The sequence below is a fragment of the Hemitrygon akajei genome, chromosome 8 (genome assembly GCF_048418815.1).
Source record: "Hemitrygon akajei chromosome 8, sHemAka1.3, whole genome shotgun sequence".
Lineage (NCBI taxonomy): Eukaryota > Metazoa > Chordata > Chondrichthyes > Myliobatiformes > Dasyatidae > Hemitrygon > Hemitrygon akajei.
Genome location: NC_133131.1, coordinates 173706834 through 173734056, shown reverse-complemented (window position 1 = coordinate 173734056; position 27223 = coordinate 173706834). Strand labels below are relative to the sequence as shown.

Below are 27223 nucleotides of genomic sequence, written 5' to 3'. Positions count from 1 at the left end.
TGGACCACTGTAACGCCATCACCAAAAATGCCTACTGTGATATTCCACACCCTGACTGGAAAGTCTGATCACCTGGCTGTACTTCTACTCCCTGAATACAGGCAGAGACTGAAGGCTGCAGCACCAGTAGTGAGGACCAAGAAATTATGGACAGGGATTCATCTTCGAATCTGGATTAGTATGCTGCAGTTGTTACGCACTTCATTAAAACCTTTGTAGATGAGTGGGTGCCTATGAAAACTTGATGTACATTCCCAAACCAAAATTCATGGAAGAAGCAGGAGGTTTATCATCTGGTGAGGGCTAGATCTGTGGCACTTAATTCTGGTGACCCACGTCTGTACAAGAAAACCAGGTATGACTTGTGGAGGGCTATTTCAAGAGCCAAGAAACAATTCCAAGCAAGGTTGGAGGCAACATTGGATGCACGTCAACTCTGGCAGGGTTTGCAAGACATTACTTCCAACAAAGTGAAACCCAATAGCATGAATGGCAGTGATGCTTCACTGTCAGATGAGCTCAACACATCTGGACACTACAACTTTTCCCCACTCCTCTTTACAAAACTGCTCAACCTTTGTCAGATTTCAAGGGGATCATGAGTGAATAGCCCTTTTCAAATCCAGCCACAAAATTTCAATTGGATTGAGGTCTGGACTCTACTTAGCCACTCCAGGACATTAATTTTGTTGTTTATAATCCATTCCTGGGTAGCTCTGGCTTTATGCTTGGGGTCATTGTCTTGCTGGAAAATAAATCTTCACCCAAGTCCCAATTCTCTTGCAGACTGCATCAAGTTTTCCCCAGGATTTCCTTTAATTTTGTTGCATTCATTTTACCCTCTACCTTCACAAGCCTTCCAGGGCCTGCTGCAGTGAAGCATCCCCACAGCATGATGCAGCCACCACCATGCTTCACGGTAGTGATGGTGTATTTTTGATGATATGCCAAATATAGCGTTTCGTCTGATGGCCAAAAAGCTCAATTTTGGTTTCATCAGACCATAGAACCTTCTTCCAGCTGACTTCAGAGTCTCCCACATGCCTCCTGGCAAACTCTAGTCGAGACTTCATGCGAGTTTTTTTCAACAGTGGCTTTCTCTTTGCCACTCTCTCATAAAGCTGTGACTGGTGAAGCACCCGGGAACAGTTGTTGTATGCACAGTCTCTCCCATCTCAGCTACTGAAGCTTGTAACTCCACCATAGGTCTCTTGGTGGCCTACCTCGCTAGTCCCCTTCTTGCATGGTCACTCAGTTCTTGAGGATGACCTGCTCTAGGCAGATTTACAGCTGTGCCATATTCTTTCCAGTCCTTCCATAACTGTACTCCAAGGGATATTCAGTGAGTTGAAATTATCTTGTACCCATCTCCTGACTTGTGCTTTTCAATAACCTTTTCGTGGAGTTGCTTGGAGAGTTCTTCTGTCTTCATGGTGTAGTTTTTGCCAGGATACTGACTCAGCAGCAGTTGGACCTTCCAGATACAGGTGTATTTTTACCACAATCAATTGAAACACCTTTGCTGCATACAGTAATCTCCATTTAACTAATTATGTGACTTCTAAAACCATTTGGCTGCACTAGTGATGATCTAGTGTGTCACATTAACAGGGGATGAATACTTATGCAATTATTTTGTACAGGTAGTCCCCAAGTTACGAACGTCTGACTTACAGACAACTCATACTTAAGAACTGAGGAAGGAGAACGCCGTTCGCCATTTTAAGTTGGATCGTGATGCCATCCACCATTTTAAGTTATTGCCGTTGACACTGTTGAGTATGTAACTTTGTATTTGGCTTAAATTTTTCTTAGCAGGATTCACCCTGACCCCGCCGCGCCCCCCCCCCCCCCCCCCACCGTTCCGGTTGGCTGGTGGTGCAGTGAGATCAGTGCCGGGCTTGAGAACAGAGGTTCCCAAGTTCGATCCAGTGACAGACCACTCCCGTGCCAGGTTGATGTCGATCCAGTGACTCCCATACCATCCGTGCCAGGTTGATGTCGAGCTCGCAACTCAACCTTGTAAAAAAAAACACCGCCACCTCCAGTTTAAATTCCCACGCGGAATATTGTGGAGGATCAAATACCCAAACCCAGCACAGCCCCCACTTGTCTCATTTAACCTGTCTCAGTGCGGTGGACTTTAGGACCCAGCGGAGCTCGGCAGCTGGCGGAGGTTGGGACCCGCCACCCGCAGTGTTTCTGTTCCGTTGATGGGAAGTGATCAGGATTGAAAATAAAGTGGAAATAATAAAAGCGTTTGGAAAGAGGTGAAACGCCATCGGTCATTGGAAAAGCATTGGGCTACAGTCGGTCAACAATCGGAACAATTTTAAAAGATAAAGTGAGAATAATGGAGCATGTGAAAGGCCCTGCCCCGATGAAAGCTACAATTATTACTAAGCAACACAGCGGTTTAATTATTGGAATACATACGTTTCTTAAGTGTTTTATATGCATAGAAAGATAAAATATATACTATATACTAAGACAAATGTTTGACTAACTGACACTAAATAATACCGGATGTACTTGTTCCGACTTACGTATAAATCCGACTTAAAGACGAACTCAGGAACAGAACTCATTCTTAACCCGGGGACTGCCTGTATTTTACATTTGTAATTAATTTAGATTACTTTGTAGAGATCTGCTTTCACATAAGAGTCTCTTTCTGTTGATTAGTGTCAAAAAAGCCAAATTAAATCCACTGCTTTTCAATGTAAAACAAAACATGAAAATTTCCAAGGGGTATGAATACTTTTTATAGGCACCGTGTATATATATATATATCAATTGATTTATTTTTTCTTTAATTTTTCTTTCTTTATTATCACATATCGCATTGAACTGCTGCTGCTCAGTTAACAAATTCCAGGACACATGCTGGTGATAATAAACCTGATTCTGATATTATTGGTAGGCTTTCCTTCATATTTAATCTTTTCTCTCCTTATGACGTCTTAATGCCTCCTGTTGCTTTTTAAATGCTTCCCAATCCTGTATCATATGACTTCTCTTGCTTTTACGCTGTCTTTAACTTCCCTTATCCGTCACGGTTGCTTCATCCTCCCTTTAGAATATCAATGTTCCTATATGGTAATTTGATAATGAATTTACTTTGAACTTTTTTGCTGTTTCCTTTGTCTACTTCTCCAGCTAATTTAGATCCTATTGTAACCTGAAATAATCTTCTTTACTCCACTGTAACACCAATTTTGGTGTTATCTGCAAGTTTAGTAAACAAGCCACACTCACAAAATGCTGGAGGACTCTGCAGACCAGGCAGCATCTATGGAAAAGATGTTTCATCAGACCCTTCATTAGGACTGGAAAGAAAAGATGAGGTCAGAGTAAGAAGGTGGGGAGAGGTGAGGAAATAGTACAAAGTGATATATGAAACCGGGAGAGGGAGATGGGGGAGAGTGGGGAGTTGATTGGTGAAAGATAAAGTACTGGAGAACGGAGAATTGAATAGGAGAGGGATGAAGATCATGGAAGAAAGGGAAAGGAGAGGGAAACCAGAGAGAGGTGATGGGCAAGTAAGGAAATGAGGTGAGAGGGGGAAATGGGAATGGTGAACAGGGGGAATGGGGGGGGAGGGCAATTACCAGAAATTTGACAAATTGATGTTCATGCCTTCAGGTTGGAGACTACCCTGACAGAATACAAGGTGTTGCTCCTCCAACTCGAGTGTGGCCTCATCGCAATGGTAGAACGGCCATGGATTGACGTGTCAGAATGGGAACAGGAAGTAGAATTGAAATGGGTGGCCACCAGGGGATTCTGCTTTTTCTGCCAGATGATGCTTGGCGAAGCGGTCTCCCAATCTACATTGTGTTTCACTGATATACAGAGGCCACACCAGGAACACCACATTCAGTAGATGACCCCAACAGGCTTGCAGGTGAAGTGTCACTTCACCTGGAAGGACTGTTTGGGGCCCTAAATGGCAGTGAGGCAGGAGGTGTAGGGGCAGCTGTAAAACCTGACTGCTTCCTTTTTCTGGGATAAAAAGCCTCATCCTGAGAGCAGATGTAGTGGAGACAGAGGAACTGAGAGAAGGGGATGGCGTTTTTACAAGTGTCAGGGTGGGAAGAGAAATAGTTTGAGTAGCTGTGAGAGTCGGTGGGTTTATAATAGACATCAGTAGATAAGCTGTCTCCAGCGATAAAGACATATATCAAGAAAGGGGAGGGAGGGATCGGAAACAGACCAGATAAATTTATAGACAATAGACAATAGGTGCAGAAGTAGACCATTCGGCCCTTCGAGCCATTTTGAGATCATGGCTGATCAATTACTATCAATACCCGGTTCCTGCCTTGTCCCCATATCCCTTGATTCCCCTATCCATAAGATACCTATCTAGCTCAAACCCAAATTTGACAGCAGAGTGGAAGTTGGAGGCAAAGTTGATGAAGTCAACGAGCTCAGCATAGATGCAGGAAGCAGCACATCGTTGATGTCGCGTAGGAAAAGTTGGGGAGTGATATCTGGTGTAGGCTTGGAACATAGACTGTTCCACGTAGCCAACAAAAAGGCAGGTGTAGCTGAAACCCATGCAAGTGCCCATGGCTACACCTTTGGTTTGATTTTTACTAAGCCTGCCACCTATATTCACTTCTAGATAATCAATATTTATATATGGCATACAATAAGGAATCCAGCACCGCTGGACAAGGGTCTCCAATATGAATCAGCTATATGATCACAGGTTGTATAATGCAAAATTTGTTGTTTTGCATCAGCAGTACAGTGCAAACTCAAATTTATAAAGTACAATAACAAATAAACTGCAAAAGAGGCATAGTGAGGTGGTGTTCATGGACCTTTCAGAAATCTGATAGCAGAGGGGAAGAAGCTGTTTCTGAATCATTTGAGTGTCTGTCTTCAGACTCCATGGTGGCACTGAGAAGGGGGCATATCCTGGGTGGTGAGAGTACTTCGACTAAACCAATATTGTACCCCATTTGCCATCTCACCCTGGATCCCATGTAATCAAGCCTACTATGCGGGACCTTACCAAAGACCTTGCTCAAATCCACGTAGGGCTTAAATCTACCACCCTATCATTATCGTTTTAATCACACTTTAATCAAATATGTCAGTCATGATTCCCCACAGACAAAGCTACGCTAACCATTCCAAATTAATTCTTATCTGCCCAAATGTAAATTAATTCTGTCCCTCAGAATTCCATCTGGTAACTCTCCGACCACTAACATTAAGCTTCCACCCTGTAGTTCCCAGTTTTGACCTTGCAGTTATTAAATAAGGGCACTATGTTAGCCACTCTCCAGTCTTCTAGTACCACACCAATAGACAGCAAAGTACAAACATCTCCTGAGGGTCCCTAGCCATCTCCTCTAATCTGCCTGGTTAAGGATCATGTCCGAGGTATCAGACATTCTTGGTCAGTCTCACTGGGGGTATACAGGGAGGGAAACAGACGAGATGACGGGGATACACTAATCCAAACTACCGCCAAACTATGAAGCAGAAAACACTGCAAACACTTAGCAAGTCAGGCAGTATCTACAGAGAGAGGTATGGAAGTGTGGTTATGGATTTATTGAGAAAGTCCAGAAGAAAACAAACCTCAGGGTTGGATATGGAGACATGTATGTACTTTGATAATAAATTTACTTTGAACTTTGGGGTTCGGGTTCCAGATCTTCAAAGTTTACGAACAAAGTACACACTGTATACGTCACCATATACAACACTGAGATTCATTTTCTTGTGGCCGTATACACAAAGACTGCACCCAACAGGATGGAGAAACAATCATTGTGCAAAATACAACAAACTGTGCAAATACACAGAAAGAAAATAATAATAATAATCAAACAATAAATATGGAGAACACAAGCTTTCTGTCGGAACTGGAAACAAAGACAAGTGTGTTTACATAGGAGAGTGGGAAGACAGAAAAAGAGAATGGAGACAAAAGTTAAAAATTATTCATAAGAGCTTCTGTAGATGTTGGAAATCCAAAGCAACACACACACACACACACACACAATGGCGAAGGAACTTAGCAGGTCAGGCAGCATCTATTTGAGTGGATTCAGTCCTGCCGAAGGGTTTTTGCCCAAAGAAGAAGAATGCCCTTAACTCCTGGTGGAGTCATTGGGATTGGGACGCCGTCATGACAAGCTTTCTACACCGATCTTTTTGGTGATTGCTCATCATGTGGCGTTTCTGTGGCATTCTCCAGGTTTTTTTTTATACGAGATCGAGTTGATAGCTCAACGCTCAACCTAGCATGGATGGAAAGCGTTCAAGGGAGCCGGCTGGATTCGAACTTGGGACCATTCACCCCGGAGTCAGGCACTGATGCCACTACACCACCAGCTGGCCTCTTTGCCCAAAACATCGGCTGTTTATTCATTTCCATAGATGTTTCCTGACCTGCTGAGTTTGTCCAGCATTTTGTGTGTGCTGTTAAAAATTATTTAGCATTTGACAGTGAGCGGTAAAAGAGAATGGAAGCATTTCTGGTCTCTGGTTGAACGTGCTTCTTCTCTCACTTTCCTAGCTGTGGTGAAGGGTCCCTAACCCGGCTCTGGTCCCCCCTCCACATGAGCTGCCTACCTGCTGAATGTTTATGACGTTTCCTGGTCCCCAGACTTCCTACTCCCTCTACCTGTGGAGGTGAGGGAGGTGCATGACAGGAGCGAGGCTGGGCCATGCAGCAATAGCTGTTGTCATAAACACAAGAGATTCTGCAGGTGCTGGAAATCCAGAGTAATACACACAAAATGCTGGAGCAACTCAACAGGTCAGGCACTATCTGTGGAAATGAATAAGCAGTTGACATTTTGGGCTGAGACCCTTCATCAGGACTGGAAAGAAAGGGAATAAGAAGGAGGGAAGGAGGGGAAGAAGTACAAGCTAGAAGGTGATAGGTGAAGGCAGGTGGGTGGGGGACGGGGGGTGAAATGAGAAACTGGGAGGTGACAATTGGAAAAGGGAATGGGCTGGAAAAGAAGGAATCTGATGGAGGTGATAGGCAGCTGAGGAAAAGAGAGAAGAGGCCTTAGTGAGGAATTGGCATGCTCTCAATCAATTCCCAGATCACCTCATTTTTACCCAAGAGATCTCCAGTCCCTATGCACTCCAATCCCCCATCAAGAAGGCCTCCTGTTCTGTCACGATGAGGCCACTCTCAACACCTCATCTTCCATCTGGGTAGCCTCCAACCTGATGGCATGAACTTTGATTTCTCCAACTTCCCGAAATTAATTTCCCCCCTCCCCTTTCCCTCTTTTTCAGCTCGAGTTCCTCCAGCGTTTTGTGTGAATGGCCGTAGTGATCATTGTACTCAGGAGGCAGTGTACCCCAGTCTGCCCCTGAACCTGTGGGGATCCCCCTTTTACTTTGTACAAGCATTTATTCATCAACAAAACAATATTTACGGTTTCATAAACTATTTAGTTTCAACTTAAAATGTGATTATTTGTATCCACAACACATTCAAGGCCCAGAGGGGTGCCACACATGACATCTCTGTGCTTACCTCAGACTAATCTCAAAATGGATCCTCGCCCACTTCATTTTCATCCACGTGAGGGGGCCGACAACCCATAATCCCCTGTTATGCTCGCTGGAGAACAGTTTGCCGCCTTGGGCTGCGCTGCAAGGGAAGAGAGGCTTGGTGCTGTGAGCCTGAACACATCGACTGGAAAATTTAACAACCCCCGAAATACACAAGGTGCCCAAGTTTGATCTGAACCACAGCAGTGGTGTGGGTGGCACAGTGGTCAGCGTGGTCAGGGGCAATTCCCACTGCTGTGTGTGAGGAGTTTGTTCATCTTCCCTTCGGTCTCCTCTCACATCTCAAAGACGTATGGCTTAGCGTTAGTAAGTTGTGAACATAGGGTGGGGTGCTGGAAGTGTGGTGAAACATACAGGCTGCCTCCGGCACATCTTCGGACAGTGTTGGTTGTTAATGCAGAACAACACATTCCACTGTATGTTTCGATATACACGTGACAGGCTACTGCACACGATGGAAAGAAGCTGCAAAGGGTTATAAATTTAGTCAGCTCCATCTTGGGTACTAGCCTACAAAGTACCCAGGACATCTTCAGGGAGCGGTGTCTCAGAAAGGCAGCGTCCATTATTAAGGACTTCCAGCAGCCCAGGTGTGAATGGGTAACTATGATGTTGTTGGGATAACGGAGACATGGCTGCAGGGAGATCAGACCTGGGAAATGAATGTACGAGGGTATATGTGCTATCGTAGGGACAGAAATGTGGGCAGAGGGGGTGAGGTGGCCCTGTTGGTGAGGAATGAGATTCAGTCCTTTGCAAGGGGGGACATAGGGTCAGGAAAAGTAGAGTCTGTGTGGATAGAACTGAGGAACAGTAAGGGCAAAAGGACCCAAATGGGTGTTGTCTACAGGCCACCAAACAGTAGCATAGATATTGGGTGCAAGTTGAATAGGGAGTTAACATTGGCATGTGGCAAAGGTAATGTCGCAGTAGTTATGGGGGATTTCAACATGCAGGTGAACTGGGAGAATCAGGTTGGTGCTGGACTACAGGATAGGGAGTCTGTAGAGTGCCTACGGGATGCATTCTTGGAACAGCTTGTACGAGAGCCGACCAGGGACAAGACTATTCTGGATTTAGTGTTATGTAATGAACAGGATTTGATAAGCGATCTCGCAGTAAAGGAGCCATTAGGAGGTAGTGATCACAATATGATAAGCTTTTATCTGCAATTTGAGAAGGATAAGGGCAGCTCGGAGGTGTCAGTGTTGCAGATGAACAGGGGAAACTATGGAGTCATGAGGGAGGAGCTGGCCAAAGTTGACTGGACGGATAGCCTAGCAGAAAAGACAGTGGAACAGCAATGGCAGTTATTCTTGGGAATAATGCACAAGGTACAAAATCAGTTCATCCCCCAGAGAAGGAAGAATTCAAAGGGGGGAAATGGGCCACACTGGTTGACAAAGGAAGTCAGAGATTGCATAGCATTAAAAAAAAGGAAATATGACAGAGCTAAGGTGAGTGGGAGGACAGATGATTGGGAAGTTTTTAAGGAACAACAGAACTTAACTAAAAAGACAATACGGGGAGAAAAAATGAGGTACGAACGCAAGCTAGCCAGGAATATAAAGGAAGATAGCAAAAGCTTTTTTAGGTATGTGAAGAGAAAGAAGATAGTTAAGAACAATGTTGGGCCCTTGAAGAATGAATTGGGTGAAATTGTTATGGGAAACAGAGAAATGGCAGAAGAATTTAATGAGTACTTTAGATCTGTTTTCACTAAGGAAGACACAAGCAATCTCCCAGATGTATGGATGGGCCAAGGACATAGGGTAACAGAGGAAATGAAACAGATTGACATTCGGAAGGAAACGGTGATGAGAAGACTGATGGGACTGAAGGCTGACAAATCCCCAGGTCCAGATGGTCTGCATCCTAGGGTACTAAAGGAGGTGGCCCTGGAAATTGCGGATGCATTGGTAATCATTTTCCAATGTTCCTTAGATTCAGGATCAGTTCCTGAGGATTGGAGAATGGCTAATGTTATCCCACTTTTTAAGAAAGGAGGGAGGGAGAAAACAGAGAACTATCAACCTGTCAGCCTGACATCGATGGTGGGAAAGATGCTAGAGTGCATTATTAAGGATGAAATAGTGGCATATCTAGATAGCAGTGATAGGATTGGGCCGAGCCAGCATGGATTTACCAAGGGTAAATCATGCTTGACTAATCTGTTGGAGTTTTTCGAGGATGTAACCAGGAAGTTAGACGGGGGAGATCCAGTGGATGTAGTGTACCTCGATTTTCAGAAGGCATTTGATAAGGTCCCACATAGAAGATTGGTGGGTAAAATCAAAGCTCAGGGCATCGGGGGGAAGGCATTGACATGGATAGAAAACTGGTTGGCAGATAGAAAGCAAAGGGTAGCGGTGAATGGGTGTTGCTCAGAATGGCAGGTGGTGACTAGTGGGGTGCCACAGGGCTCGGTATTGGGACCACAGCTGTTTACCATTTACGTTAACGATTTAGATGAAGGCATAGAAAATAACATCAGCAAATTTGCTGATGATACTAAGCTGGGTGGCAGTGTGACATGTGATGAGGATGTTAGGAGAATTCAGGGTGACTTGGATAGGCTGGGTGAGTGGGCAGATACTTGGCAGATGGCGTTTAATGTGAATAAGTGTGAGGTTATCCACTTTGGGAGTAGGAACAGGAAGGCAGATTATTATCTGAATGGTGTAGAGTTGGGTAAGGGAGAAATACAAAGAGATCTCGGAGTCCTCGTTCATCAGTCACTGAAGGTGAATGAGCAATTGCAGCAGGCAGTGAAGAAGGCTAATGGAATGTTGGCCTTTATTACAAAGGGAATTGAGTACAAGAGCAAGGAAATCCTCTTGCATTTGTACAGAGCCCTGGTGAGACCACACCTGGAGTATTGTGTACAGTTTTGGTCTCCAGGGTTAAGGAAGGACATCCTGGCTGTAGAGGAAGTGCAGCGTAGATTCACGAGGTTCATTCCTGGGATGTCTGAACTGTCTTACGCAGAGAGGTTAGAGAGACTGGGCTTGTACACACTGGAATTTAGGAGATTGAGAGGGGATCTGATTGAAACATATAAGATTATTAAGGGATTGGACAAGACAGAGGCAGGAAATATGTTCCAGATGCTGGGAGAGTCCAGCACCAGAGGGCATGGTTTGAGAATAAGGGGTAGGTCATTTAGGACAGAGTTAAGGAAAAACTTCTTCTCCCAAAGAGTTGTGGGGGTCTGGAATGCACTGCCTCAGAAGGCAGTGGAGGCCAATTCTCTGGATGCTTTCAAGAAGGAGCTAGATAGGTATCTTATGGATAGGGGAATCAAGGGATATGGGGACAAGGCAGGAACCGGGTATTGATAGTAATTGATCATCCATGATCTCAAAATGGCGGTGCAGGCTTGAAGGGCCGAATGGTCTACTTCTGCACCTATTGTCTATTGTCTATTGACATGCCCTTTTCTCACTGTTACCGTCAGGGAGGAGGTACAGAATCCTGAAGGCACACACTCAGTGATTCAGGAACAGCTTCTTCCCCTCTGCCACCCGATTTCTGAATGGTCATTGAACCCATGAACACTACCTCACATTTTTTAATATACAGTGTTTGTTTTTTGCATTTTTTTAATCTACTCAATATACATATACTGTAATTTATTTTCTTATTTATTATTATTTGTTTTCTCTTCTACATTATGTATTGCATTGAAATGCTGCTGCTAAGTTAACAAATTCCATGTCACATGCCGGTGATAATAAACCTGATTCTGACAAATCTTTATCTGCCAGCAGCCAGCCCTCACTCTATCGATGGCAGTGTATCAGTCCAACGGTGGATCCTCGCTGGTTGGGGTGTTGAGTATAAAGGCTGGGAAGTTATGTTGCAGCTGTACAGAACTGTGGTTAGGCTGTACCGTGTGAACTTACACGGACAATGTGGAGGCTTTGGAGAGGGTGCAGAAGAGTTTCACCAGGATGTTGCCAGGTTTAGAGGCTATGAGCGAGAAGCAGAAGTTGGAAAAACATGAGTCGTTCTGAGTTTCAGAGGATGACGGGAGACCTGACAGAGGTGTATAAAGCAGTTCAGGACAGGAGGTGCCAGAAGCGGTGTAGCAAAGTGTCCTGCCAGAGGGTTTCAGCCCGAAATGTTGACTGTGCTCTTTTCCACAGATGCTGCCTAGGCCGCTGAGCTCTTTCAGCATTGTGTGTGTGTGTGTGTGTAGCGCAGTGTCCATTCTGGTTGTGGACTGGTCTTCCCTGTCAGTGCTGCCCTCCAGTGTTCGATGGTGGAAAGACAAGCTGCATCACGTGCACGTGCTCGGCTGCAGACTGCTGAGAACTGCTTGTTCTTGCCAATAACACCCATGCACCATCAATTTACAGAACATGCACTGTGGGACCTGGGGCTTTACGTTTTTCTGTGACTGTATGTTTACTTGCTAGCTTATATGTGCTATATGTGCCTTGTGATGCGTATGAATGTACGAACAGGGTTTTGTTTGGTATTCAGTACGATTCAACGATAAGTCAGGGGGATGTTAGAAATAATTACTTTTTTTACACAGAGAGTGGTGAGTGTGTGCAATGTGCTGCCAGGGCTGGGGTACAGGGAGATACATTAGGCACATTAAGAAAGTCTGAGATAGGCACATGGATGATAGAAAAATGGAGGGCTATGCAGGAGGGAAGGGTTAGGTTGATCTTTGGAGTAGGTTAAAAGCTTTATAATTTCCTGCATTCACCCTATACACAGACATTCCTGTGTCTAGCATTATTTGTATTGGACATATAATCAATCTATGTATATACACTATCTTATGTATTTTTTATTTATTGTGCTCATTTTATTATTGTTTCTTTATCTTTCTGTGCTTTTTGAACTGCATCAGACCCACAGTTACAATTATTTCATTCTCCTTTACACTCGTGTATTGGAAATGACATTAAACTATCTTGAATCCTGAAAAGGTTGGCACAACATCATGAACTGACGGGCCTGTACTGTTCTGTGTTCTATGTATGAGGCCATTGTTTGCTTGAACACAGAGTGTGCTCGGTTGCTGCTATGCATTGCCTGGGAGGGCAGTAGAAGCAGATACAATATCAACTATGGAGGTCTGCATACAGGAGATGGAAGAGTGACCTGGTAGAGGTATACGAGATGATGAGAGCGTACACGGGGAGAAAACACTGTGTTACATTCAGCGGACTGGGCGGGTGAGATCAACAGTGAGATCCAAATGCCAAGAAGGTGGCTCCTCAATGCTCCATGAAGAGCGACTGGCACAAGGCTGAGAAGTCATGGTCATCCACGGCAACCGAGGAAGATCACAGCGTGATGACTACTTGTACCATTGATCCAAGGTCAAGAGAGTGGAACTGCCTCAGTGAAACGCTTTTCCATTTTACAGACTCTCTAGTCATTGTTGGAAACGACAGACAACTAACAAAACAGATAAGTTTGTGGATAGGAGAAGCTTAGAGAGCTAGGGGCCAAACAGGGCAGATGGGACCGGCTGGACAAGCTACTTTGCACAATTCGTGCCGAAGGGCACTTCCTAGCCCACGAGTAGCTCGACCCAGAGAAAGACTTGGTCATGGCTTCTAATCTTTGGGAGAATCGTGATAACTCTAATTTTGTACATAGACCATTAAAATCAGGACAGATCTGGCACAGAATTCAGTCACACATAAATTCCTATCACAGCTTGTCAAGGTCAGGATTCGCAGAGAACAGCTCTGCTAAATCGGGAAACATCAGTAGTGATAGAGGTTGGTGTGGTCAGAGTTCAGGTACAAACACCCACTGTATCCAAGCCCAGGGAACTGGGTAGGACATCAAGGATGTAATGTTGAGACTCTGGTGAGCGCTGGTGAGGTCTCACTTGGAGTATTGTGAGCAATTTTGGGCCCCTTGTCATAGAAAGAAGGTGCTGAAGCTGGAGAGGGTTCGAAGCAGGATCACAGAAATTATTCCAGGTTTGAACAGCTTGTCATAAACCTTCTGCAGTTTTTTCCGATCCTGTGCAGTGCATTCCCAACATCCACTCTGCGGTGCTACAAATGGGGAGTGGGGCAAGGGGAAGAACAACTGGATGGATATGCCACTCAGTGTGGGCTTGTCATCATAACACCACCATGGAAGGCCCCAAACCCAGCTGTGACAGGAGGAGGGTTGGGCATGGGGCTAGCAATCCCAATTGTAAAAACCCAGAGCTACAGAAACGCCACCAGTAGCTCCAAAGACGTCATCCCTGGCAAAGGAAGTATCTTCAAAGATAGGCTACACTCAAAGATAACTTGAAAGACTGGCCCAGGACTGAGGACTCTGGCCTACACCCCTGATGGGCTTGTAATCACAAGCAACGTTGGTTAGATAAAACATCAGCAGAGAAACAGCAGCTCTTAGCAGGATCCGACGGAGAGAAGAGGTGACAACTGCTGGGCCAATCATGGAATATAGAACAGTCGAGCACAGCACAGATCCTTTGGCCCCTGTTTGTGCGGACTGTCTAATCTACTCAAAGCCTTGCAGACAGCAGTGGGAATTGAACTCCAATCGGTGACCACTGGCACTGTACCACCAGCAATAACGTAATGATTAACATAAAGCTTTACAGTGCCAGTGACTCAGGTTCAATCCCCAGCACTTTCTGCAAGGAGTTTTAATGTTTTCCCTGTGACAGTGTGCATTTCCTCCCATATGCCAAAGACGTACAGGTTAGGGTTAGTAAATTCTGGCATGCTATGTTGGCACCGGAACTTGTGGCGATACTTGTGAGCTGCCCCCAGCACACCCTTGGACTGTGTTAGTCATTGACACCATCTACACATTTATGTTATATTTAAAGATAGAGCACCAAACAGGGCCACCTGGCCCTCAGAGCCACGCCACCTAGCAACCCACCAATTTAACACTACCTAATCATGGGATAATTTACAATAACCAATTAATCTACCATACCAACCGGTACATCTTTGAACTATGGGAAGGAACCAGAACACTCGGAGGAAACCCACGCACACATGGGAAGGAACGTACAAACTTGCTTATGGAGGATACCAGAATCGAACTCCGAATTCCGACGCTGCAAGCTGTAATAGGGTTGTGCTAACCGTTACACTACCGTGGTGTCCCAGTTTCACTGTGTGTTTTAATATTTTGACATACATGTAACAAATGCAGCCGCTCTAAGGAGTATATCTCTATATCCTAATCTTCTCAAGTGGATTCCAACACTGCATTTGCCCGGTACCTTTTGGCCATGAGGACGTATCGGTCGACGGGCGAGCCCAGGACCATGTTGATGCTGCGCACGGTGTTGATGTTCCTGAAGACGAGCAGCATGGGCCTTGGCAAGTCCTTTAACACCTGGATGATCCTGTCAAAGTGGTGGTTGGCCATGTCCTGCATGTAAGCCCTCTCCTCATGGGTCAGGATGTTGGCCAGGTGGAAGGCTGTCTCCTTCATGTTGATTGGCCGCTGCATCAAGATCTCGCAGAACAGGAAATAATCTGCCGGGGAAGCAGGGGTGGCAAGTTAGAGGCAGGTTAAGATATGCTGGGATATCACAGACACCCAAACAGAAACTGATCATGTGCCAATAATTAAAAGGTTACTGTAGTAATTCTACACCTCTGATCCCCAGAAAAACCACATCACCAGAGTAACAGAGCACAGCAACAGGCTCTTCAGCTCACTTGGTCCACACCGCGGTGGCGTAGCAGTTACTGTAGCACCATTACATACTCAGCAACCCGTGATCGATTGCAGCTCTGTGAGCAGATTTCCTCCGGGAGCTCCGGTTTCCTCCCACATTACAAAGACGTACGGATTAGTAGGTTAAGTGGTCACATGGGCAGCGTGGGCTCATTGGGCTGAAAGGGCCTGTTACCAAGCTGTATATTATGCATAAAAATAATAAATTTGACTGTGCTTAGCCCATATCCCTCCAAACCAGAGCTTCCCAAGCTAGGGCCCACGGACCCGTGGCTTAATGGTTGGCCTCTTTGGCATAAAAAAGGTTGGGAACCCTTGCTTTAACCTTTCCTATCCATCTACTTGTTCGAGAGACTTTTGAATGTTGTTCAGGCACCTGCCTCAACCACTTCCTCTGGCAGCTCGTTCCTAATGTGGTGAATTTTTAAAATTTTATTTTTTATTCAGAGTTACAATGCAGAACAGGCCCTTCTGGCCCAAAAAGCCACAAGTCCAGTAACCCACCCACACAGCCTAAGCGATTAACCCACTAAGCAGTACGTCTATGGACAGTGGGAGGAAACCCACACGGGCATAGGGAGAAGCCTTACAGAGGATGCTGGAACTGAAAACGAACTCCAACACCCCAAGCTATAACAGCACCACACTAACCGCTAAGCTATTGAGGCACACTGGCTTCCTCTCAGATCCCCATTAAATCTCTCCCCTCTCATCTTAAACCTCTGCTCTGCAGTTTGGTTCCCTTTCCCTGGAAAAAAGACTGTGTAGGCATTCACCTTCTCCTTGCCCCTCATGATTTGGATATACCTCTTCACTGTCACCCCTCAGTCTCCCACGTTCCAGCAAGGAAGGTTGTCACCAGCACCAGCCTACCTGCCATCAAGGGCATATAGACAGAGGTTCTCTTATCTTTGCATCCCCGTCCTTCCTTCTAACATGAACGTACCTTTCCCTGTGCAATTGACCCTGCACATGTCTGAAGTGAACTTGCCAGAGAATTGGTGTTCCCAATTAACGCATCTTTGTTCCTGCTTAATGCCCAGTAATTTGCCCTTATGCAATTTAAAACTTTCCCACAAGGACCTATCTTAAAACTATCCCTATCTACAGTTATCCTGAAAGTTAAGGAGCTGTGGTCACTGTTCCCTCACGCACTGAGAGGTCAATCACTTGGCCAGGCCCCAGTACGCCCCTCCGCAATATGTGGACCATCCATGTATTGATTTATAAAACCTTCCTGGACACACTTAACAAAATTCAGCCCCATCTAAAGATGGTCCCAGTTTATATCAGGGAAGTTGAAATCCCCCATGACAACAACCCCAGTATTTTTACACATTTCTTTAAACTGATTACATATCTGTTCCTCGATGTCCTGCTGGCTCTCTTCTCACTGCAGCCGTCAGAAAGTACAGGAGCCTCAGGACCCACACCACCAGATTCAGGAACAGTTATTACTGCTCAACCAGCAGGAAGAAGGTACAGGAGCCTCAGGACCCACACCACCAGATTCAGGAACAGTTATTACTGCTCAACCAGCAGGAAGAAGGTACAGGAGCCTCAGGACCTACACCACCAGATTCAGGAACAGTTATTACCCCTCAACCATCAGGAAGAAGGTACAGGAGCCTCAGGACCCACACCACCAGATTCAGGAACAGTTATTACTGCTCAACCAGCAGGAAGAAGGTACAGGAGCCTCAGGACCCACACCACCAGATTCAGGAACAGTTATTACCCCTCAACCATCAGGAAGAAGGTACAGGAGCCTCAGGACCTACACCACCAGATTCAGGAACGGTTATTACCCCTCAACCATCAGGAAGAAGGTACAGGAGCCTCAGGACCCACACCACCAGATTCAGGAACAGTTATTACTGCTCAACCAGCAGGAAGAAGGTACAGGAGCCTCAGGACCTACACCACCAGATTCAGGAACAGTTATTACCCCTCAACCATCAGGAAGAAGGTACAGGAGCCTCAGGACCCACACCACCAGATTCAGAAACAGTTATTACTGCTCAACCAGCAGGAAGAAGGTACAGGAGCCTCAGGACCCACACCACCAGATTCAGGAACAGTTATTACCCCTCAACCATCAGGAAGAAGGTACAGGAGCCTCAGGACCCACACCACCAGATTCAGGAACAGTTATTACTGCTCAACCAGCAGGAAGAAGGTACAGGAGCCTCAGGACTCACACCACCAGGTTCAGGAACAGTTATTACCCCTCAACCATCAGGAAGAAGGTACAGGAGCCTCAGGACCCACACCACCAGACTCAGGAACAGTTATTACTGCTCAACCAGCAGGAAGAAGGTACAGGAGCCTCAGGACCCACACCACCAGATTCAGGAACAGTTATTACTGCTCAACCATCAGGAAGAAGGTACAGGAGCCTCAGGACCCACACCACCAGATTCAGAGGAGATAACTTCACTCAAGTTCACTCACTCTATCACTGAATTATTCCCACAAACTAATGGACTCAATTTCAAGGACTCAGCTCACATTTACGATATTTATTGTTTATTTATTTACTTTTTTTCCCTTTTCTATTTGCAGTTTGTAGCCTTTTGCACAGTGGCTGGCTGTCCATCTTGTTGTATCTGTTTTATTTATTGACTATTGTGTTTCTTTGTGTTTACGTTGAATGCCTACAAGCAAATGAATCTCAGGGTTGTATATAGTGACATATATGTACTTTGATAATACATTTACTTTGAACTTTTTTGAATGAGGAAGGCATCTCTGAGTTTGAGTGATAGAGCAGGATTTTCAGCCCAGACTCCACATGTACAGATCTCAGAGTAAATCTATACCTGTCATCATATACTACCTCTACAAAATGTAACACTAGACCTGACTGATGGAGGAGATACTGGACCTTGCCGTCGAGCTCCCTGGGTTCTCCCTGTTTCGGGTAAAACCTCTCTGGGAAGAGTAAAGGAGGCGGGATATACTTCATGGTTAATAATGCCTGGTACAACCCCTGGAATGTGCATGCCCTCAGATCCTTTTGTTCCCCGGATCCAGAGTACCTGGTGCTGCTGTGTACACCTTTCTGGCTGCCGAGGGAGTTTACGGCTGTTATCATCACAGTTGTGTATATTGTGCTGCAGGATGATACCAACCTGGCTGTCAAGGAACTGGAAAATACACACCGGAGGCCGCCCTCATCGTCACCGGTGACTTTAATAGAGTGTCGCTGCCTAATGTCTCACTGAAGTTTTGCCAACACATCCAGGTGAGCACACGGGGAGATAGCATACTCAATCACTGCTACTCTCCCTTCAGTTATGCTTACAAAATGCTCCTCCATCCTCCATATGGAAAATCAGATCTCTCCTCCATTTTTCTGGTGCCAAAGAATAGACAGAAGCTGAAACACGAGGCAGCCATAGTTAAAACCGTCTACTGTTGGTTGGACCAATCGACTACAGGACTGCTTTAATGACGCTGACTGGAATGTCTTTCATGATGAGGATGTCTCTAAGTTCACGGATGGAGTCATGAGTTTCATCTAGAAGTGCATCGAGGATGTTGTCCCCCAGAAATCGGTCAGGGTCTTCCTGGATCTTTCAGAAACCCTGGATGAACAGTTCCATACGAGCAGCACTTACCACGCGAGATAGAGCTTACATTGCCGGTAATCAACAAGAGCTGAAGAAATGCAGCTATGATCTGCAAAAGTCATCAAGGCAGCAAAACAACAGAGACAAGATTCAGACTCAACTTTCCACCAACAACACATGCAACTTATGACAAGGTCTGCACACCATTGCAGACTTCAAAGCTAAACGCAGTGGAGTTTCCAACATCAGTGCCTCGCACCCAGACGAGCTAAATCTGTTTTACGCTTGATTCGATGTCGCCAATACTGAGCCCCTGAGGAAACCTGCAGATGATGTGACCGGCAGCTTAGTCATTGAATATGCAGGTGTTTCCAACAGGTGGACAGTCGCAAGGCTGCAGGACTGAACGGCATCCCAGGGCGAGTACTCAGGATATGCATGGCACAACTGATAGATGTGTTTACAGATATTTTTAACCTCTCCTTCTCCCAGTGTAGAGTGCCCTCCTGCTTCAGAACATCCACCATTGTCATTGTACTTAAAAAGACCAGGTAACATGTCTGAACGACTGGCATCCTGTTGCACCAACCTCAATAATAAGCAAATGCTTTGAGAGGCTGGTCAAGGACTACATCTTGCTACCACCCACACTGGACCCCCTACAATTCGCATACCGACACAACTGATCAACAGACAATGCAAAAGCCACAGCTATACACACCATCCTTCCACAACTGGAGAAGAGAGATGCTTATGTGAGGATGCTGTTCTTGGACTACAGTTCAGCATTCAACACCGTAGTTCCTTCCAGATTCGACAAGAAGCTCAGAGACCTCGGCCTTCACCCTGCCTTGTGTAGCTGGATCCTGGACTTCCCGTCAGATCACCAGCAGGTGGTAAGCATGGACTCCTTCACCTCTGTCCCTCAGGGCTGTGTACTACGCCCCCCTCCTTTACTGCCTGTATACCCATGACTGTGTCACCACCCACAGCTCCAATCTGCTAATTAAATTTGCTGACCACACTACACTGTTTGGCGTAATCTCAAATAATAATGAGGCAGCCTACAGAGAAGAAGTCATCACCCTGACACAGTGGAGTCAAGAAAACAACCTCTCCCTCAACATTGCAAAAACAAAGGAGCTGGTTGTAGACTACAGGAGGAATTGAGGCAGGCTAATCCCTATTGGCATCAATGGATCTGGGGTTGAGAGGGTGAACAGCTTTTCCTCAGCATAAACATCACGGAGGATCTCATGTGGTCTGTACATACCGATTGTGTGGTGTAAAAGGCACAACAACGCTTCTTTCATCTCAGACAGTTGAAGTAGTTTGGTATAAGGCCCCCCCCCCCAACCCCCCCAAATTCTAAGAACTTTCTATAGGGGCACGATTGAGAGCATCCTGACTGGCTGGATCACTGCCCGGTATGGGAACTGTACCTCCCTTAATCACAGGACTCTGAAGAGAGTGGTGCAGCCAGCCTAGCGCATCTGTAGATGTGAATTTCCCACTATTCAGGACGTTTACAAAGACAGGTGTGTAAAAAGGGCCCTAAGGATCATTGGGGATCTGTGTCACTCAAACCACAATCTGTTCCAGTTTCTACCATCCGGGAAACAGTGCCACAGCATAAAAGCCAGAACCAACAGGCTCCAGGACAGCTTCTTCCACCAGGCCATCAGACTGATTAATTCATGCTGACACAATTATATTTCTATGTTATATTGACTGTCCTGTTGTACATACTATTTATTATAAGTTACTATAATTGCACATTTGAACAGAGACATAACATAAAGGTTTTTACTCTTCAGGTATATGAAAGCTGTAAGTAATAAAGTCAATTCATTCAATTCCTTTCCACCATGAGGACCATAACCTCGTTGTGGTTGGAGAATTGTGTGCCTCAGTGACCTGGAGAGTAGTTGGCTGGACTCAGGGCGTTATGCTTTGGCTTCTGGTCAGGTCACCCATGCCAAACAGGGTCAAAGGTTAGAGACCAGACTAAGAGTGGTCCACTGGTTCTCCGGGTTCGTAAGTTCAGCTCAGGGCAAACTGGCCAAACAAAACTGTTACAGAAATAGCAACGAAGAACCCTTCTACATCTGTGTGCAATGGTATTCAAATCTCCACCCGGGACTTGGATGGGTGACAGTAGTGAAAGTCGAGAGGAAGATACAGACATGATGAAGCCCTGATGGAGGATCTTCATTGCTGCCCTAAACACCAGTGGCGTACTGGGCAGCAAGTTTCTACCTTGAGATTCATTTTCTTGCAGACATAAAGAAATACATACAATAGACTTAAAACTACTGTATTCATAACCAAAGTCCAAAATGTGGAAAAGATGACAAAATGTGCAATTTAAAAAAAAACTGAGAACGTGAGTTGTGAAGAGTTCTTGAAAGAGAGCTTGTAGATCATAGATGCAGTTCAGAGTAACATTTGGAGCATTGAGAAAGGTTTGGGTTGCATATCTATGAAAGAATGTGCTAATGTTCGAGAGGTTCCAGCGGAGGTTCAAGACAATGATCCTGGTGATGAAAGGGTAAACAAGTGAGGAGTGTTTGATGGCTCTGCATCTGTACTTGTTTGATTTTAGAAGAATGAGTTGGGTAATCTCATTGAAACCTACAGAATATTGAAAGGCCTGGATCGAGTGAATGTGGAGAGGACATTTCCTATACTGGGGGAGTCTAGGACCAGAGAGCACAGCCTCAGAATAGAGGTATGTTCCTTTAGAACAGAGACGAGGAGGAAATTTATTGCCACAGATGGCTACGCAGGCCAAGTCACTAGGTATACTTAAAGCAGAGACTGATAAGCTCTCGATTACTAAGAGTGTCAAAGTTTCCAAGTTTCCAAGGAGAAGACAGGAGAATTGGGTTGAGAGGGATAATAATTCAGCCATGATGGAATGACATAGCAGAATGATGGGCTGAATGGCTTAATTCTGCTCCTATGTCTTATGATCAAAGATGTGTTCAGACAACTCACCTTTGACTCCTAGCTCTTCAGAGTACTTCTTCATCGCCACGTCATTCAGAAGGACAATGGAACGCCAGAGTTTGCAAAGGCTCACCCGATCCCTGGAGGGGAACACAGCAGTGAGTGGCCACCAGATATATTTCAAGGTCAGGGAGGAAATCAGTCTCCCACTTTAGGAGCCTCAAGCACCCCAGCAACCTCCGGCACTGAGTGGGAGGTGGCGGCAACAGCAGGCAGTCCATCTCTTGGACATGTTTCATCATTCCACGCAATCTACTGACAAACTTCAACTCATTCAGAACACTGCCGCTAGACTTCTAACCAAAACCAGGATGAGGGAACATATCATTATGATTATGATTATGATTAACATTACAATTATGTGAAGAACAAAAGGATGATAGGAGTGAAGGTAGGACCGATTAGAGATAAAGGTGGGAAGATGTGCCTGGAGGCTCTGGAAGTGAGCGAGGTCCTCAATGAATACTTCTCTTCTGTATTCACCAATGAGAGGGAATTTGATGATGGTGAGGACAATATGAGTGAGGTTGATGTTCTGGAGCATGTTGATATTAAGGGAGAGGAGGTGTTGGAGTTGTTAAAATACATTGGGATGGATAAGTCCCCGGGGCCTGACGGAATATTCCCCAGGCTGCTCCACGAGTCGAGGGAAGAGATTGCTGAGCCTCTGGCTAGGATCTTTATGTCCTCGTTGTCCACGGGAATGGTACCGAAGGATTGCAGAGAGGCAAATGTTGTCCCCTTGTTCAAAAAAGGTAGTAGGGATAGTCTGGGTAATTATAGACCAGTGAGCCTTATGTCTGTGGTGGGAAAGCTGTTGGAAAAGATTCTTAGAGATAGGATCTATGGGCATTTAGAGAATCATGGTCTGATCAGGGACAGTCAACATGGTTTTGTGAAGGGCAGATCGTGTCTAACAGGCCTGATAGAGTTCTTTGAGGAAGTGACCAGGCATATAGATAAGGGTAGTGCAGTGGATGTGATCTACATGGATTTTAGTAAGGCATTTGACAAGGTTCCACACAGTTGGCTTATTCAGAAAGTCAGACGGCATGGGATCCAGGGAAGTTTGGCCAGGTGGATTCAGAATTGGCTTGCCTGCAGAAAGCAAAAGGTCCTGGTGGAGGGAGTACATTCGGATTGGAGGGTTGTGACTAGTGGTGTCCCACCAGGATCGGTTCTAGGACCTCTACTTTTTGTGATTTTTATTAATGACCTGGATGTGGGGGTAGAAGGGTGGGTTGGCAAGTTTGCAGATGACACAAAGGTTGGTGGTGTTGTGGATAGTGTAGAGGATTGTCGAAGATTGCAAAGAGACATTGATAGGATGCAGAAGTGGGCTGAGAAGTGGCAGATGGAGTTCAACCCGGAGAAGTGTGAGGTGGTACACTTTAGAAGGACAAACTCCAAGGCAGAATACAAAGTAAATGGCAGGATACTTGGGAGTGTGGAGGAGCAGAGGGATCTGGGGGTACATGTCCACAGATCCCTGAAAGTTGCCTCACAGGTAGATAGGGTAGTTAAGAAAACTTATGGGGTGTTAGCTTTCATAAGTCAAGCGAAAGAGTTTAAGAGTCGCGAGGTAATGATGCAGCTCTATAAAACTCTGGTTAGGCCACACTTGGAGTACTGTGTCCAGTTCTGGTTGCCTCACTATAGGAAGGATGTGGAAACATTGGAAAGGTACAGAGGAGATTTACCAGGATGCCTGCTGGTTTAGAGAGTATGCGTTATGATTAGAGATTATGGGAGCTAGGGCTTTACTCTTTGGAGAGAAGGAGGAGACATGATACAGTTTACTCAGAGAGTGATTGGTGCGTGGAATGCACTGCCTGAGTCAGTAGTGGAGGCAGATACACTAGTGAAGTTTAAGAGACTACTAGACAAGTATATGGAGGAATTTAAGGTGGGGGATTATATGGGAGGCAGGGTTTAAGGGTCGGCACAACATTGTGGGCCTAAGGGCCTGTAATGTGCTGTACTATTCTATGTTCCTTGTAATATGTAGATAAGCCTACAAGAGGAGAGGCTGTACTTGATCTGGTTTTGGGAAATGAACCTGGTCAGGTGTCAGGTCTCTCAGTGGGAGAACATTTTAGAGATAGTGATCACAATTCTATTTCCTTTAGCATAGCATTGGGGAGGGATAGGCACAGATAAGTTAGGGAAACATTTTATTGGAGTAAGGGGAAATATGAGGCTATCAGGCAGGAAATTGGAAGCATAAAATGGAAACAGATGTTCGCAGGGAGACGTACGGAAGAAATGTGGCAAATATTCAGAGGATATTTGTGTGGGGTTCTGAGTAGGTACATTTCAATGAGACATGGAAAGGATGGTAGGGTACAGGAACCATGGTGTACAAAGGCTGTTGTAAATCTAGTCAAGAAGAAAAGAAGAGCTTAAGTAAGGTTCTAAAAACTAGGTAATGATAGGAATCTAGAATATTATGCTAGCACGAAGGAGCTTAAGAATGAAATTAGGAGAGTCAGAAGGGGCCATGAGAAGGCCTTGGTGGACAGGATTAAGGAAAACCCCAAGGCATTCTACAAGTATGTGAACAGCAAGAGGATAATACATGAGAGAATAGGATCAATCAAGTGTGAAAGTGTTAAAGTGTATATGGAACCAGAGGAGATAGCAGAGATATTTAATGAATACTTTGCTTCAGTGTTCACTATGGAAAAGGATCTTGGCGATTGTAGGGATGACTTGCAGTGGACTGAAAAGCTTGAGCGTGTCGATATTAAGGAAGAGGATGTGCTGGAGCTTTTGGAAAGCGTCAAGTTGGATAAGTCACCGGGACCAGACGGGATGTACCCCAGGCTACTGTGGGAGGCAAGGGAGGAGATTGCTGAGCCTCTGGCAATGATCTTTGCATCATCAATGAGGACAGGAGAGGTTCCGGATGATTGGAGGGTTGCGGATGTTGTTCCCTTACTCAAGAAAAGGAATAGGGATAACCCAGGAAATTATAGACCAGAGAATCTTACTTCAGTGGTTGGTAAGTTGATGGAGAAGATCCTGAGAGGCAGGATTTATGAACATTTGGAGAGGCATAATATGATTAGGGATAGTCAGCATGGCTTTGTCAAAGGCAGGTCGTGCCTTACGAACCTGATTTAATTTTTTGAGGATGTGACTAAACACATTGATGAAGGTCGAGCCGTAGATGTAGTGTATATGGATTTTAGCAAAGTATTTGATAAGGTACCCCATACAAGGCTTATTGAGAAAGTAAGGAGGCATGGGGATCCAAGGGAACATTGTTTTGTGGATCCAGAACTGGCTTGCAAACAGAAAGCAAAGAGTGGTTGTAGACAGGTCATATTCTGCATGGAGGTCAGTGACCAGTGGTGGGCCTCAAGGATCTGTTCTGGGACCCCTACTCTTTGTAATTTTTATAAGTGACCTGGATGAGGAAGTGGAGCGATGGGTTAGTAAGTTTGCTGATGACACAAAGGTTGGGGGTGTTGTGGATAGTGTGGAGGGCTGTCAGAGGTTACAATGGGACATTGATAGGATGCAAAACTGGGCTGAAAAGTGGCAGATGGAGTTCAAACCAGATAAGTGTGAGGTGGTTCATTTTGGTAATTCAAATATGATGGCAGAATATAGCATTAATGGTGAGACTCTAGGCAGTGTGGAAGATCAGAGGGATCTTGGGGTCCGAGTCCATAGGACACTCAAAGCTGCTGCGCAGGTTGACTCTGTGGTTAAGAAGGCGTACGGTGTATTGGCCTTCATCAATCGTGGAATTGAATTTAAGAACCGAGAGGTAATGTTGCAGCTATATAGAACCCTGGTCAGACCCCACTTGGAGTACTGTGCTCAGTTCTGGTCACCTCACTACAGGAAGGATGTGGAAACCATAGAAAGGGTGCAGAAGAGATTTACAAGGATGTTGCCTGGATTGGGGAGCATGTCTTAAGAGGATAGGTTAAGTGAACTCGGCCTTTTCTCCTTGGAGTGACGGAGGATGAGAGGTGACCTGATAGAGGTGTATAAGATAATGAGAGGCATTGATCGTGTGGATAGTCAGAGGCTTTTTCCCAGGGCTGAAATGGTTCCCACAAGAGGACACAGGTTTAAGGTGCTGGGGAGTAGGTACAGAGGAGATGTCAGGGGTAAGTTTTTTTACACAGAGAGTGGTGAGTGTGTGGAATGGGCTGCTGGCGATGTTGGTGGAGGCAGAAACTACAGGGTCTTTTAAGAGACTCCCGGATGGCTACATGGAGCCTAGAAAAATAGAGGGCTATGGGTAAAGCCTAGGTAGTTCTAAGGTAGGGACATGTTCGGCACAGCTTTGTGGGCCAAAGGGCCTGTATTGTGCTGTGGAGTTTTCTATGTTTCTATGTAACAGGTGGGCTAAACCAGGTGAAGGTCACCAACATCCTGAACTGCACAAATCTGTCATCGTGGTATATGATGGACAGCCAACTGTTTATCTGTAACTTATTGTCATTTTTGTACCTTGCACTGAACAGAATCAGAACACACTTTCTCTGGATGAGGCTCGTCAGCCGTGGTTGGCAGTTCATCTAGAAGGAAAACTCGGATCTCACACCTCCACTGGTTTGCAGCTATACCCACTCGGGGGGGGGGGGGGCGGGCTTTGGAAGTAAACCATGCAGGGTAAATCAGAGCTAGAGACTCTCTAAGGCTGTCGTACGTTGAGTTCAACGCTGACTGGCAACTCCTGAAATACTGACAGTGCCAAACTGTATCGGTTTCTCCCATTCCTTCAGATTTATCAGCTGCATGGAGAGAGACTCCTGGATGGCTACATGGAGCTTAGAAAAATAGGGGGCTATGGGTGCAGGGGCAACAGCTTGCTCTCCATATTGTACTGCACTGGCTTTCACATCGCGTAGACAGCTGGGACGCGACATCCATGGACTCACTTTCCCTGAAGGTTAGTACAGTCCTTTCTGAATTACTAAAACACAGGGACTGCAGCAGAACAAGAAGCTAAAACAGGGGTGGGGAGAGACTGCCCCACAGCAGGAAAGGAGCGAAGCGGCAGAAATAATTGTGTATTTGTGTCTCTCACGGGCTTTTCACTGAGGTGGGTTTCACCTTTTTGTTCGGTCTTCTTGCATCTGTCGAGAGATTGAGAGTGGGACAAATGCAGTTTTATCAATCCAATCCTGTGCTAAGTGGTTCCTGGCGCCTGGTTTTCGAGGAAGCTTGCTCTTGCGAAAGAGCACTGATAGCAACAACACTCTGGAAACTGATAATTTGCCAAGGCTGTTTCCCAATTTCCAAAACAAAAAGAAATGTTTTCTCTGGAGTATAGGAGATTGAGGGTAGATTTGATAGAGGGATACAAAATTATGAGGGTATAGATAGGGTAAATGCAAGCAAGTTTTTCC

General features: G+C 45.5%; 1 protein-coding gene across 4 annotated transcripts in view; it reads right to left on the bottom strand.

The window, feature by feature from the left end:
- Positions 1-27223, bottom strand: part of adck5 (aarF domain containing kinase 5) — a 119058-nt gene that overhangs the window by 6600 nt on the left and 85235 nt on the right. For 2 of the 4 annotated variants that reach the window (XM_073055121.1, XM_073055124.1), the window contains 3 exons: positions 21837-21928; positions 14798-15056; positions 7526-7642 (listed from right to left, as the gene is read on the bottom strand). In XM_073055121.1, coding sequence (XP_072911222.1) covers positions 7526-7642; positions 14798-15056; positions 21837-21928 — 468 coding nt within the window. Of the gene's footprint in view, positions 1-3258; positions 3330-7525; positions 7643-14797; positions 15057-21836; positions 21929-27223 lie in introns of all 4 variants that reach the window. The other 2 variants (XM_073055122.1, XM_073055123.1) reach the window with 2 other exon arrangements.